General features: G+C 38.8%; 1 protein-coding gene and 1 long non-coding RNA gene across 2 annotated transcripts; both read left to right on the forward strand.

Annotated features, from left to right (window-relative positions):
• The first annotated feature begins 2,070 nt into the window (after nucleotides 1-2,070).
• LOC311500174 lies at nucleotides 2,071-3,606 on the forward strand. The gene is made up of 4 exons (XR_014699479.1): nucleotides 2,071-2,900; nucleotides 3,003-3,090; nucleotides 3,168-3,272; nucleotides 3,500-3,606. It is a non-coding gene; the product is annotated as an uncharacterized lncRNA (long non-coding RNA).
• Nucleotides 3,607-5,752: 2,146 nt separating this feature from the next.
• tmem41ab (transmembrane protein 41ab) lies at nucleotides 5,753-10,022 on the forward strand. The gene is made up of 5 exons (XM_084562251.1): nucleotides 5,753-6,308; nucleotides 8,892-9,042; nucleotides 9,153-9,314; nucleotides 9,540-9,678; nucleotides 9,762-10,022. Exons 1-5 carry the CDS (start codon nucleotides 6,169-6,171, stop codon nucleotides 9,995-9,997), a joined length of 828 nt encoding a protein of 275 aa, XP_084418377.1. The 5' UTR covers nucleotides 5,753-6,168; the 3' UTR covers nucleotides 9,998-10,022.
• The last annotated feature ends 3,700 nt before the right edge of the window (nucleotides 10,023-13,722 follow it).

The following is a 13,722-nucleotide window of genomic DNA, read 5'->3' on the forward strand; positions in this document are numbered from 1 at the left end:
GTGCATCTTAGAAGGCCTCAGGAGGGAGAGCAATTCCTGAGTGCTGGTGATAATATGTCCTTGGTCTTCTTTTCTTCTTTTGTGAGCCTGGTAGAGCCCTGATTTCCATTCTGATTCCACAATGACAGGTCTAAACAAGACGTGGCCATGCAGGCTATATTTTGGTCAGAAGCAGTGTGTCTACATCTTCATGAGAGCTTTTAGGTTCTCAGTCACTTTTGTTTCCACGTCTCCACATGTACACATTTATGGACTTGAATAAAATAACCATTGCGATACATCCAAGCTACTAAAAAGGTTTGTAAAAAAGTGGAGCTCTGGCTAACAGGAAGTGAAATCAAGATGAGCTGCACTGACTGGCCGAATCAGATCACCGGACTGCTTTCTGTTTTTTTCAGTCTAAAAATGACTGCCTCCATTAGACAGGACGTTGTCTTGTTTGATGCTTGCGAGAAGCACTTGAACTCCTGTGTCCAGTCTACACAAGCTGGCAAAGGTGACAATTAATTTTTTTTTAATGTGAATATCAACCTGCTGCTGTAACGTGCATAACTCATACGTTCATAGCAGGGACCAGATAAAGGAAGACGCGACAATATGGTCCCTTGCGTGCTAGGTAATAATTAGACAAACTTGTTCTTGTTGCTTAAAGGCTTCTTCTCAATAGGTCTGTGCATCACAAAGCCACTTTCCTTTGTCTGTGTTCTGTACATCATGGTGTTATTTAAAGTTACATATACCATTACATACCATTGTATATACCATGATGTCATGACATACTTATCTGCAGCATAAAAGTCCAAGCAATATGATTATACTTTACTATTCAAACTGTTGTTTTTTTTATTGTTGTTGTTTTAATCTCTTGAAATCACACATTAAAAATATTCAAATATTTAAAATTATACCTAAACCACACAAATTCTTGAGGGTGTTTTCAAGGTGGAACCACCTATTAGAGTTCATTGTTGATTACTTCTGAAACTCTGCATGACCTCCCTTCACATATACACAGACAGTACGCTATGGCTGGGAAGCTGTAGCGGCAATCTCTAACCATGTGTCCTGTTATCTCACCACTGCCTGTACTATTCACATACCGTGTGTACTGGTTTACAAATTACAGGTTACTGAATCAACTTGTCACTTAGAAATGCATGTATTCTGAGACTGTGAATGCAAATTAGACAAACCTGCTTGGTTTGCTTGGGGACTGAACAAGAATATTTCACAAAGCGTATGTTGTCAGCTCTCACGATGTCTGTGCTCCACAAAAGCGCCATTATTTGGTCGAGGTTAAGAAGAGTGTTATATAAAACTAAAAAACAAAACAAAAACATTATGACAGTACGACACAGTAATGGATATCACATAATGTGCAGCAGATAAATTGACTTTGTAACATTACTTTAGCCTAAATGTCTATATCATATACATGTACGTATATATTGTGCATATATATTTAGTCTTGTTGAACAGTGTTAACAAACTAAAGAGCAGAGGAAACAACATTAAACACAAACAACAAAAATCACTGACTACATTCACAACATTCAAAAATCTAAAAATCTTCTTCATTGTCTCATAAGAGAAGACAAGTTGCTGTACTTTAGTAAAGACAATGACTACTGAAGTGATGAACTGTACTTTTATAAATCAGAGCAATTGCGTAATTTGGTAATTGACTGTGTGAAACAAAACAAAACCACTGTTTCTGATTTCTGTCTGTCAGAAAATAAAAACATTTTTGGGCGACAGTGTGATGAAAGTTGAATTTTGACAGAAACTACATGTGAGTAAAGTATTTTAAAAACTGGATATTCTGTATCTGGACAGAAGCTTTCAGACCTGTCTGTAATGTTTAGGATCTCTCAGCACCAGTTGCACAGCATTCAGGGAGAAGTTTGAGAATTGTTTAGATAGAGTTTAGACAAATCAAAAACAGTGCCTAAAACCTGAGGACTGAGGTGTCTCCACTGATTTTCCATTTCTCTGTCACCTTTGTTAGACTTTCTTTTGAAGTTTGCACACAAATGAGGACATAAAAAAAGGTTTATGGAGTTGGATATATAGTAATATGTTCTGTGATAATCCGTTATGGAAAATTTTTATAATAAGGATATGACTTTTTACACTGACTTTTTAAGTGACGTAGTATATGCAACTCAAGACTTCAGGTGGTGAAGGATTCTTTGAAAAGTTTTAAAAATTAAAATCAGGGACTGTGTCTGAAATGATTTTAATTCCTGCACATTTTTTCAATGTAAACCACATTAAAGCTGAGTTTAAGCAGCTTGAGCCCTTATTCACAATATAACTTTAACTTTAATGTGTTTTGATAAACAGCTAAAAATGTGTCAGTATCCAGCCATATATGGCTGCAAGAGTACACTGTCACAACAGCCAAATCTGCTTGTTTGCGTCCCCTACAATGCATTGACAATGCTTTGCCTGGGGACCCCCCAGAACCTAGGATTGCCACTGTATGGACCAAAGTGTAAATGGCTGTAACGCCAACATTATTCTCCTGGTGTGGGTGTAAACCTCCTCAAATTATAGCTTAAATGTGACACTTTTATCTTATGCTTATTGTTTCAGTTCAAACCTAGTGTGCTGTTGTATCATATTAATACTATCTGGCCTCTCTGTTTCTCACAACACATTTAATTTCATGGACCCACGTACATCTGTAAGAGATAAGCACACTCTGTGCTTTTGAATTTCAGTGAGAGATTTATTTTTGGAATGTACTAACCTGGTTAGATTCTTTCGACATGCACACGCCCAGCTGACGTCCTGTCAGTCCGGTATAAAAGTCTGTGACAACACAGGGACAACACAAACAGCAACTTCACTGCGAGTGACTCGTTGACAGATCACTTGTGAGATTAACAACTGCGGTGAGTGTTTCTTTCTTTTTCTCCTGCTTTTACTGTTAACACTCTTTATCATGAAATGAAAGGCAGACAATTCCACTGAGCCTCTGTGTTTACTTTTTGTAGAAAATGAAAGCTCAGATTTTGTTCCCGCTCCTCCTTCTGGTGGTTGCATTTAACGTGATTTCCGCTGTTGACGACGGAGACGCTGCAGGTACATTTTGTTTGTGTACCAGTGTGAAAGTCAAGTAAAACTTGAGCAGCGCCAACATCTGTGCTCCAATCTTATAGTTATCCCGGAGGATGTTGCACTGCCAGGTCTGTTGGGGGGTGACTTGGATGTGGCAACTCCAGCTATGCCAGAAGTTAAAACCCCTAAACCACATGGCAGGAGAGGTAAAACTTTGTGTTTCTTCATGTGTGAATTTATATTGCAACTGCACAACCCATTTTTCACCAACTAATCTAGTTACTGCAGTTTCAAAACTATACTTTCAAAAAATCATGCAAAGCCTTGTCTGTGTCTGACCTTTACATCCTATTGGGTTGTGATAATACACAGAGGAAAGCTTTCTGAGGGTGTTGTGATTGTAACTTAACTTTTTGTTATCTTTTTATTGCAGGACATATAGGCCACCCATGAGAACAGTTTTGAAAACCTTTCTCTGAATGTGGCTCCTACTGCTTCAGCCACAACACATTGAATAAATAAAAACAGCATTCAAACATGTGTCCTTGTCTTGATTTATACACTGCCTGGCCAAAAAAAAAAAAAAGTCACCACCTGGATTTAACGAAGCAAATAGGTACGAGCCTCCTATTGGATAATTACTGCATGGGTGATTATCTTTCAGCTGGCAACAAGTTATTTAACCCCAGCTGAAGCAATGAGTAGCTTCTCATTTCTTAAACAACCATGTTGAAAGACACATCCTGTGGTCGTCTGTTTGAGAAGGGTAAAATTATTGGCATGCATCAAGCAGAGAAAACATTTAAGGAAATAGCAGAAACTACTGAAATTGGGTTAAGAACTGTCCAACGCATTATTAAAAACTGGAAGGATAGTGGGGAACCATCGCCTTCAAAGAAGAAATGTGGTCGGAAAAAAAATCTGACTGATCGTGATCAGCGATCACTTAAACGAAGAAAAACAACAGTAGAACTCAGGGCTTTGTTTAATAGAGAAAGTAAGAGCATTTCCACATGTACAATGTGAAGGGTATCAAGGGATTGGGACTGAACAGCTCTGTAGCCTTAAGAAAACCACTAATCAGTGAGGCTAACTGGAAAAAAAGGCTTCAATTTGCTAGGGAGCATAAAGATTAGACTCTGGAGCAATGGAAGAAGGTCATGTGGTCTGATGAGTCCAGATTTACCCTGTTCCAGAGTGATGGAGACATCAGGGTAAGAAGAGAGGCAGATGAAGTGATGCACCCATCATGCCTAGTGCCTACTGTACAAGCCTGTGGGGGCAGTGCTATGATCTGGGGTTGCTGTGCTCAAAGAATGAGGTCAGCTGACTACCTGAATATACTGAATGACCAAGTTATTCTATCAGTGGAATTTTTCTTCCAAGATGACAATACCAGGGTTCATGTGGCTCAAATAGTGAAAGAGTGGTTCAGGGAGCATGAGACATCATTTTCACACATGGATTGGCCACCACAGAGTCCAGACCTTAACCCCATTGAGGATCTTTGGGATGTGCTGGAGAAGGCTTTGAGCAGTGGTCAGACCCTCCCATCATCAATACAAGATCTTGGTGAAAAATTAATACAGCACTGGATGGAAATAAATCTTATGACATTGCAGAAGCTTATGGAAACAATGCCACAGAGAATGAGTGCTTTAATCAAAGCTAAAGGGAGTCCACAACAAAATTTTAGAGTGTGTGACTCTAAAGGGAGACAGAACCCACTTTTTAAAAGAGACAGCGTTCAGCATTACTTCTCTTTGGTCTTGTATTAGTCTGATTGTCTACAGGTGATCCTTGCTGGCTGATAAGATAAGGTAATAAGATGTTTGTGAGAATGGCAACGCAACAGCACGCAAACAGAAAAAACTAAACAAAAAGTAGTTGGACAAAGACTGAAAGAAAGGTAATTTATTGTGTTTAGTGTCTGAATAAAAAAGACAATAAATATAGAATAGAACAGAATAAAGATAAAGAAGGAGCTTTTACAATATTCAGTATAAGACGTATTAAAACATTAAATAGTTTAATGCTTTAAGGTCTCAGTTTCTGTTATTCTTCCTTGTTGCTACCTAATATTATTGTTTTGGGGCATTCATGTCACTTCACAAATTGACAAAATAAACTGTAATGCATAAATGTATAGAATGTATGTATAAATGTATAAGAAAACAGACACATTTACCCTAAGAGGTGTCATATGACATTTATTTCAGCCTAATACTGTGTTGGTCCCTCTTTTGCCTGACCTGTTAAGGTACCTGTGGTACCTGTCACCAAGACATTGGCAGTAGTCATGCAAATTGAGAGCTGGGGCCTCCATGGATCTGATCAGTTTTTCCAACATAAACCGCACATGCCCAGTTAGATTTAGATCTGAGGAATTTGGGGACCAAGTCAACACCTTGAACTCGTTGTTCTGTTCTTAAACCCATTCCTGACCCATTTTTGCTTTGTGGCAGAGTACATTATTACATTATTATCCTGCTGGAAGAGCAGCAGTTTTGGATATGCTCGGATATATATACACACACACACACATCACAATGTTTTGAACAGAAATGTTCCAAACCTATTGGAGCAAAAATATAATATTAACTATTTATTAATAACGTTGTATAAGTAAAATGATGCATCATAAGAATCTATAAATATTGAAGTATTAGTTTGAATCAGTCTGACACCTATGTACTGTAGCATACCGCCACCTGGTGGTCTGAAGTTGTAAATGCACAAATAAGGATTATTATTTCTCTCTTTTTGGGACAAATCACAAATTGTTGAAAAAGTTATCTAAAGAGTGAATACTTTAGAAAAAATGCAATCAGAAAATAAAATACACCAGCAGTGAATAATATCATCTTTTCTATCCGTCTGAAGAAAGTTGTTTGTCGCTGCCATGTGATCCGTGTGCCGAACCCCAGTCAGAATGTCAACCGTCATTCGTAGTCTGCTTCTCGGTAAGCGACACCCCCATTTTCTCGGTGTCGTCCAACTGACACACAACACGTCGACTTTATCTCAGCAGTGGTTTCAACCGACGTTTAAATTCAGCCCGAGTAGCGAGTCGGTGAATAAGGAGTTTCAGCGGGGAGCAACATGCGCTCCTTAGTGGGTCTCGGTGCCATTGTGGCGGCGGCGAGCTTCTACCTCTACCTGCTGTCGACGCATCTTCCCCCGGGACCGACGCTGGTCCAGTCGGCCTCCGAGGGGGAGGACGAGGGAGTCCAGGAGTTCAGGTAAATATAGTAAAGTAGCGAGACATAATTATTATATTATATTATATTATATTATATGTTACCAAAGTTATTTCCACTGAGTCCAATCAGTCACAACTACGTGCAGAGGCTCATTCATTTTTGTTGGTTTTTAGAAATGATTGCTCTCAAACAAACAAATAAATACATTTTATAAGCAGGAAGCATTGGCATGCTTACCTTTTTTACTTGAAAAATGAAACTGTTAAATTATTAACTGGTTATCATATAAGTTGGCGTCTTGTAACTGCCAGCTATTCATCTGTGTCTTGTTATGACCTGACATCTCTGCTTTAGTCTTGACAAGTGTGTATATTTCAGCCAATTATTTAACCTTTCTGGTTTCATGTGAAGTATTCCTCCAAGTCCCAGAGAAGTTAAAAAATAGGGGGAAATCATTAAAGTATGTGTCATTTTATTAAGCTAGTCATCTTTGTGACTTCTTTCTTGAAACCCACTGGGGGTTTCCCAAACCCTCAGATTAGAAACAGGTGAACTAATGACCTGTAAACCATGTTTACCTTCCTACTTCCCAGAGCATGCTGGGATACGATAAGAGGCAGTGAAGGAAGAAATGAATGCTGAAGCCTTTCCTAATTTATTAAATATGGGAACGTCTCCAGTTTCAGGTTAATTGAGCACTACTTGGAGGTTTTGTCTGTTAGGATATGATATTTTTGTCATCTCTTAATTGTTTTTAAACATTTCAGTTTCATATTATTTATTTCAACAAGAGACCTATACTTTAATCATTTTAACAATAATGATAATTAAGTTCACATCTCCAAGTACATTTTGTAGGAATCACATTACTCCTCAAAATGTGTGTGTGTGTGTGTCTGTTTTAGTGTTTATACCTAATGGTGTGTGTGTGTCTATGTGAGTCCCGAAAACGGTATGTTGCCGTGCTGCAGCGTGCGGATGTCTATGGATGATAGAATAACGCCGACACAGACACCCTGAAGCCAAGAACGGGACACATGCACGCGTGTTTGCATGCAGTAAATTGATATTACACACTGTTGCTTAAAAAGCCATTTAAACACACCGGAGTGCACTCAGTGGCATCCAGTGTGTCCAGTCATGTGTGTGTATTTCTGTGTGTACTGGATGTGTGGTCTTGTGATGTGACCATTAATTATTATCCAGAATTAGCCAAGTAAAGTTTAAAGTAAAGTTATATGTTGAAACCCAAAGGAGGGGGTCCTTAAATCAAACATTATGGAATGAACATTCATTCATTCATTCATTCATTTTCTATACCCGGTTATTCCTGTTAAGGGTCGCGGGGTTCTGCTGGAGCCTATCCCAGCTGTCATCGGGCGAGAGGCAGGGGTACACCCTGGACAGGTCGCCAGTCCATCGCAGTATGGAATGAACAATTAAATGAAATCAGATGTGTGTTATATTTTCCCTATTTAAATGCTTAAGAATAAACTTTACTGGACAGCACAGGGACAGCAAATTATAGTCACAATTTATCAGTTCATTAAAATAATAATAATAATGTTGTTTTTATATTTTTATAATGCTGACAAATATAACGGACGTCATTCAGCTTGATACGGTGCAGCTTTATATCAGTTCTTAATCGAAGTGACTTCAGCCATGATCCCTGTTTCCAGGAGGAGACATTGCTCAGTGTATGAATCCTTGTGTGTGTGTCTGTGCATGTGCAGAGACATCATCTTTCTCCTGGGGTTGCCCATAAGCAAAATTAGAAGTGCCCACGATGACACTTTTACCTCACCGAATACTGTACATTTGTCCATGCAGTTTCATGTATCTTATGCATCATCGACCTGCCGACCAATGACCGAACGGCATATTTGTCCAATGACCAGTAGAAATGAGGAATGCTGGATGTGAAAGCAGGTGGTAGAGGGAGCCGGCATCTTGAGTTTCCTGGGGGGGGGATTTTGTGGTGTGTGCATGTGAGTTTTGAGAAGGTTCTTCCTACCCTCTGCTCAAGTCTACAGGCAGCGGCGCTATTTCTGTCCTATGTATCCTGTTACCGTCCCACTCGCCTCTACACACACACACACGAGCAGATTAACAATCCGTTTTCCTCTTTTCTGTTCTGTAACAGTTGTAAAAGTTATTTTGTTGCATTCATTTTATGCTCCGTTTATTAAAAAATAAATAAATAAATTTAAACCCCCCCCCTTAACAGCTTGCACATAGTGGCATCCTGCCATGCAGATATTTCTGGATTTAAGTGTTTTGGAGTTTTGAGTAATACTACCCCCAGAGTGGGGACTTTTTGGGGGGTAAAATTATTGCCCCACCACCTAAATTAGATCTTGGTTGGTGTGGTTGAAAACACAGCTATTGACCTCTGACACTTCAGCTGCTGAACCAATACAGTTGTCCTCCATAAGATATATTCTTCCACGTCTTCTGTTACGTTTCGTGTCATGGTGAAAGGCATTCTGGGAGATGTAGAAATTCATATCTGAAAGAGAAGTAGATGAATCCGGCTCTGATAAACATCAGACATTATACGTCACGGATGCTCAAGTTTTGTAAAGGGTTTATTGAGCTCTTGTGCTTTTGTCCATCCAGGCTAAAGTTTCCGTCAGACCTGGACGAGCTGCGGGATCTCGCAGAGACGCTCAAGTATTACAAAAGAGAACATCATGGCTACGTCCTGCTGCTGTTCTGTAGTGCCTACCTGTATAAACAGTCTTTCGCCATACCTGGCTCCTCCTTTCTGGTGAGACGCAAACAAAACGAAATCAAATCTGACCAAATCTGCTCTGACAGAGCACGTTTAACAAGTCACTTTAGATGCTGACCTTTGTATAACTGACCTCTCTCCTTCAGAACATGTTGGCTGGTGCCATATTCGGGCCCTGGGAGGGTCTGGTGTTGGCCTGCTTGCTCACCACTTTAGGCTCCACATTCTGCTTCCTGCTATCTTCAGCATTTGGGAAGCAGCATGTGGTTCAGTTCTTCCCTGAGAAGGTGGCCCTGCTGCAGAGGAAGGTACATAATGTTTGTTTATAGAGGGTTAAACTAAAGTATTACTGTTGTGGTAGATAGTGTGAAGTAGATTTGAACTGCAAACCTTTAAGCCTCAAACCCTCTTGTCTATTAAACTCTGACTTTCTAAATATACAGGAACCTGCTTTCCTTTTTTAATTTTCTCTTACCATCCTTTGTCCTGTTATTTTCCTTCCTCTACCTCGCTCTTCTTCCCCGCTCCATCAGGTGGAGGAGAATCGTAGCAGTTTATTCTTCTTCCTTCTTTTCCTTCGTTTCTTCCCTATGACTCCTAACTGGTTCCTTAACATCACCTGTCCTGTTCTCAACATCCCTATGCCTATTTTCTTCTTCTCTGTGCTCATAGGTGAGACCACACACTAAACACACAAAACATACAGACAAAACAGGCACAGATATTGATCGCTCGGCTGCCACTTTCTCCTCCAGGTTTGATCCCCTACAACTTCATCTGTGTTCGCACGGGGTCCATCCTCTCAGAGATCTCCTCTCTGGATGACATCTTCTCCTGGGGGACGCTGGCTCAGCTCCTGGCCATCGCGCTCATGGCTCTCGTCCCTGGAGCGCTTATCAAATACTATGGCAAATCTCACCTCAAGGTGGAAGGCATGGAAAGTAACGGAACCAGTCAGGGAGAAATCAAGAAGGATCGAAAGAGACGATGACTTTGGACCTAAATGACACTTCATGACAGAAGAACTGAGTTGGGAAATAACTCTCAGCTGGTAGGAACGTGACCTTTATCCACCCCATCTTTGATATTTCTGTAAGGTCACACCAGAGGCTACTCTGATCATGGTGCACCAGGTTTTAAAACCACAGTTTCCCAAAGAACTCTCACTATTAATTCTAAAGTTTTAGTTTTCAGAAATGCCTTGGATTGCCTTAAAAGTCACTGAGACTTAATGGTCGTTTTAGAAAGGGCTGAATATTTCACATCCTGGGACATGTTGTGATTTGTTTTTGTATTACAGCAGTTTTAATGAAACTGAATTGATATGAGATCATTATTTATAGGTAATACAGCTGCAACTAATAATTTTTTTCATTATTGATTTATCTGCACATTATTTGATGAACTGATTCAGTGTTTTACTTAAAATCCGTCTCCTAAGGCTCAAAGTGATGGAAATCAGTTGTGGATTTTCTTTGACAAGTGGTCCAGAATTTAAAAATATTTAGATTATAATGAAACAGCAAATTGTCACATTTAAAAAGCTGAAGCTGATATTTAATAATCAAGATTATTTTACATCCTCCATAATGCTAGAATAACGTTTCTTTAAACTCCCCTTGTTTAATTCACCATAACACACTGATTCTGTTTTGAATAACTTGCAGTTATAGATATATAGATAAATAGATATTCAAAGTTAGTGTAAATGTAATTTCCTGAGTCTCAGTTATTCTCAGTCAAACACTGAATGCCGCCTATTGTGCAACAATAGTTTTTTAGTTTAGTTTGTTGTGCATTTTTCAGTTTAACTTGTATCTATTATCTTTTATTTCTCCCAGTGCTATGATTGACTGTTCGGGCTGTAGTTCTTGAATTCTGAGTTTGTGTCCATGCTGCTATCAGAGTCAAGAACAAAAATCTTTCAAAGTAATTTACAGTAACCTGCAGGATCTATTCTGACTTTAACACACTGGATGTCCAGATTTGCCACTTTGTGTTTCTTATTTTATTGGTCACTCTTTTGTGTGTGGAGTCCAGCTTTCCTCGCCCTGCATATGTTTACTAAGTAACTCAGTCTGCAGTCAGTGCAGCTGCAGACTTAATGGAGAAAATGTCATTTGAGTATGTTTAGACTTTTAAATGTCTATCTTTTCTTAAAGCACTTACACATGTCTTAATGCATCTGCTGCCTCACTCACCGACGAGTGAATGCGAGGTGTGATCTCCTTGTGGTGTAGCGAGGAAAAGATGCACATAATTTACAGCATCAAAATACTGGAACGTGAATTCATTCACTTTTTACTCAGAGTTCACTGAACTGTGAATGTTTTGTACCAACTGAGGGTTTTACTCAGCAAGCACAAAGACTCTCATTATAAGCATCTGTAGAGGATAGAGAAAGAATATATTGTCTTGCTCAAGTGCCTGTTGATATTTAATACCACACTTTAAACTTAACTTGGGAGTTAAATTGCAGACCTGTATGAGAAGATCACATCATGTGCTCCTGTTAATGAGTGTAATGCTGCACTTTCTAAGTCAGTATTTGGCAGTCTATAGAGAATAGTCTTAAAACTGTAGCTTTTCACCAAAAAAAAACAAACATGTGGAGCGACTAAAGAATGTCCTCTTAGGTGCAGTTGTAGCTCAGAGAGGGACAGTCTGCCACAGATATCTTTCAGAGAAAATTAAAAGCCTTTTTTTTTTTTAACAAATCTGGATAGACTTCTGTATATTTTAGAGGCAATTCATGATTGTCCTAATTTCAGGATAGTCTTTTGTATACAGTATATATTTCTGTGGTGTTTTTGATATCAAATCTTATATTGTAATACAGTTTCTGTTGTTTTGTGAACCCTAACCGACCCAAAGTCCCTAAATTGAGTTTCATCTGCTGCTCACTCAATGACAGCTGAGCATAAGTAATTTTTATTTATTTATTTTTTAATCAGGACATTGCAGTAGCAACTAAATGAATACATAATTTTTTTGACATTAAGTATTTTGCTTTATGTTTCAAAGGGCTTTATGAGGGAAGGAGAAAGAGAAATTATTATAATTTGACCAAATAAGTAAAAGATAAAACAAAAATGACATCAACATGTTTTGAAGAAACATGCATCATGTTTTGCACAATGCAGTTTTTTGTGGAATGTGTAAAACTAATAAAAATCTATAATAACTCTTGAAACTGCTTTTACACTTTTTTTGTTTTGCACCAGAATCAATATTTGCATCTGTAATGACAAAGTGAAATGGGGGATTTTGGATCCAAACTGTAGTTTATTTGTGCCTTTGATGTTGTCAAACAGTCAATGACTCAGATTGACAACAACACACTTAACACATCCACATTTATTCTGGTCCTGCACCCTCACACCTTATATTAGTCTTTCTCTGTACTGTCCAACACACACACACAAAATGGAACTCAACATTTATTTATTCATGCCAAAAACACACAAACACACCTTCACATTAGCTGAGGCAGGCACTCTCAGAATAATTCACATTTGTATCAACTCAAGGGCCTGGTGTGAGCTGCATGAACTGGTTTGGTGTCAGTTGGCAGAGGACACATAGATGGAAGTATATGCACATGTAAGTTTGTGGGAACTAAGAAGCAGGGATTCACAAATACTTAGTGTTTTGCTCAGAGAATAGCTGCAAACATTTCACAGACATCTGGCCATCAAAAACTGAACTGACTTCATCAGTAGGGCAAGAAAAGATTCCAATCATTTATTAATGTTGTCCTTGTGTGCATATATCACCATCCATCGATCCTCTACAACCTTGCAAACCCACTGTAAACTTCATAGTTCATATTAAAAAATCAGCAGCAACACAAGAGGAACAAAAACAAATGTAAACAGTTACGTAGTGGTCTCGTGTACAAGCTAAATTGATATAACACAAAATCTGTAGAGTGTCTGTGAAGGTTCTCAGTCACCAGCTCAACGTATATCCAAAAAACAAAACTGACATAAGGGCGACTGGACTTGTTTTGTTTCTGGAAGATGATTCTTCAGTTCTAAAAGACTGAGTGAGTTGGGGATCTAATAGGAACATCTGTGGATTTGGGGGAAAGGTATCTGGCAAAGTTTCACACTGGTTCATACCTCGAGACTGGAGTCTCTGGCCATTAATGGGTCACTAGAGTACCATTCATTGGGAAAAGAAAACAGAATGAAAACAGATTCCTCAAAGTACCCCACTAGTCATTAGAAGTGAAGAAGCTACTTAGATGAGTGGTGAAACGTCAGCCCTCTGGCCTTATCAGTATTATGTGACATATGTATATGGTCACATTAACTCTTCTGAACAGTTCTAACAAAGAAATAACTTGAACCAATCAGGCTAGTGTCAGATTTGACTAAAAAGGCATCTGTATTCATTTTCCATCCTGGCTGAATTGATTGATTTAGTAAGAAGATCAGTCTCGAACACAATGTTTCACACTGACAGCAGACACAATTAAAACATACAAAGAACATCTTCCGCCACAGTTTCACAAGACAAATGAATATCAAATGAGTTGCATAATTTAAAAACATGAAGAAGGTTATTATTCAGTCAGTGCAAAAGGTTCAGTGCTGAGCAGCAGTCTGTACTGCTCTGAGTCATGCAAGTTGCCAGCATAGACCAGAGTGGTTAAAAGACGCAGCGTGCAAAATAATACAATACTGAAATAACAGGCAGATTTCATATCAT

Source organism: Chelon labrosus (assembly GCF_963514085.1).
Source record: "Chelon labrosus genome assembly, chromosome: 15".
Classification (NCBI taxonomy): Eukaryota; Metazoa; Chordata; class Actinopteri; order Mugiliformes; family Mugilidae; genus Chelon; species Chelon labrosus.

Bases quoted from the DNA above. Each gene is read 5' to 3' on its own strand.
- tmem41ab (XM_084562251.1), top strand. From the start codon at position 6,169: ATGCGCTCCTTAGTGGGTCTCGGTGCCATTGTGGCGGCGGCGAGCTTC. The intron at 9,043-9,152 runs GTGAGACGCAAA...TCTCTCCTTCAG, and splicing joins TACCTGGCTCCTCCTTTCTG to AACATGTTGGCTGGTGCCAT. The intron at 9,315-9,539 runs GTACATAATGTT...CCGCTCCATCAG, and splicing joins TGGCCCTGCTGCAGAGGAAG to GTGGAGGAGAATCGTAGCAG.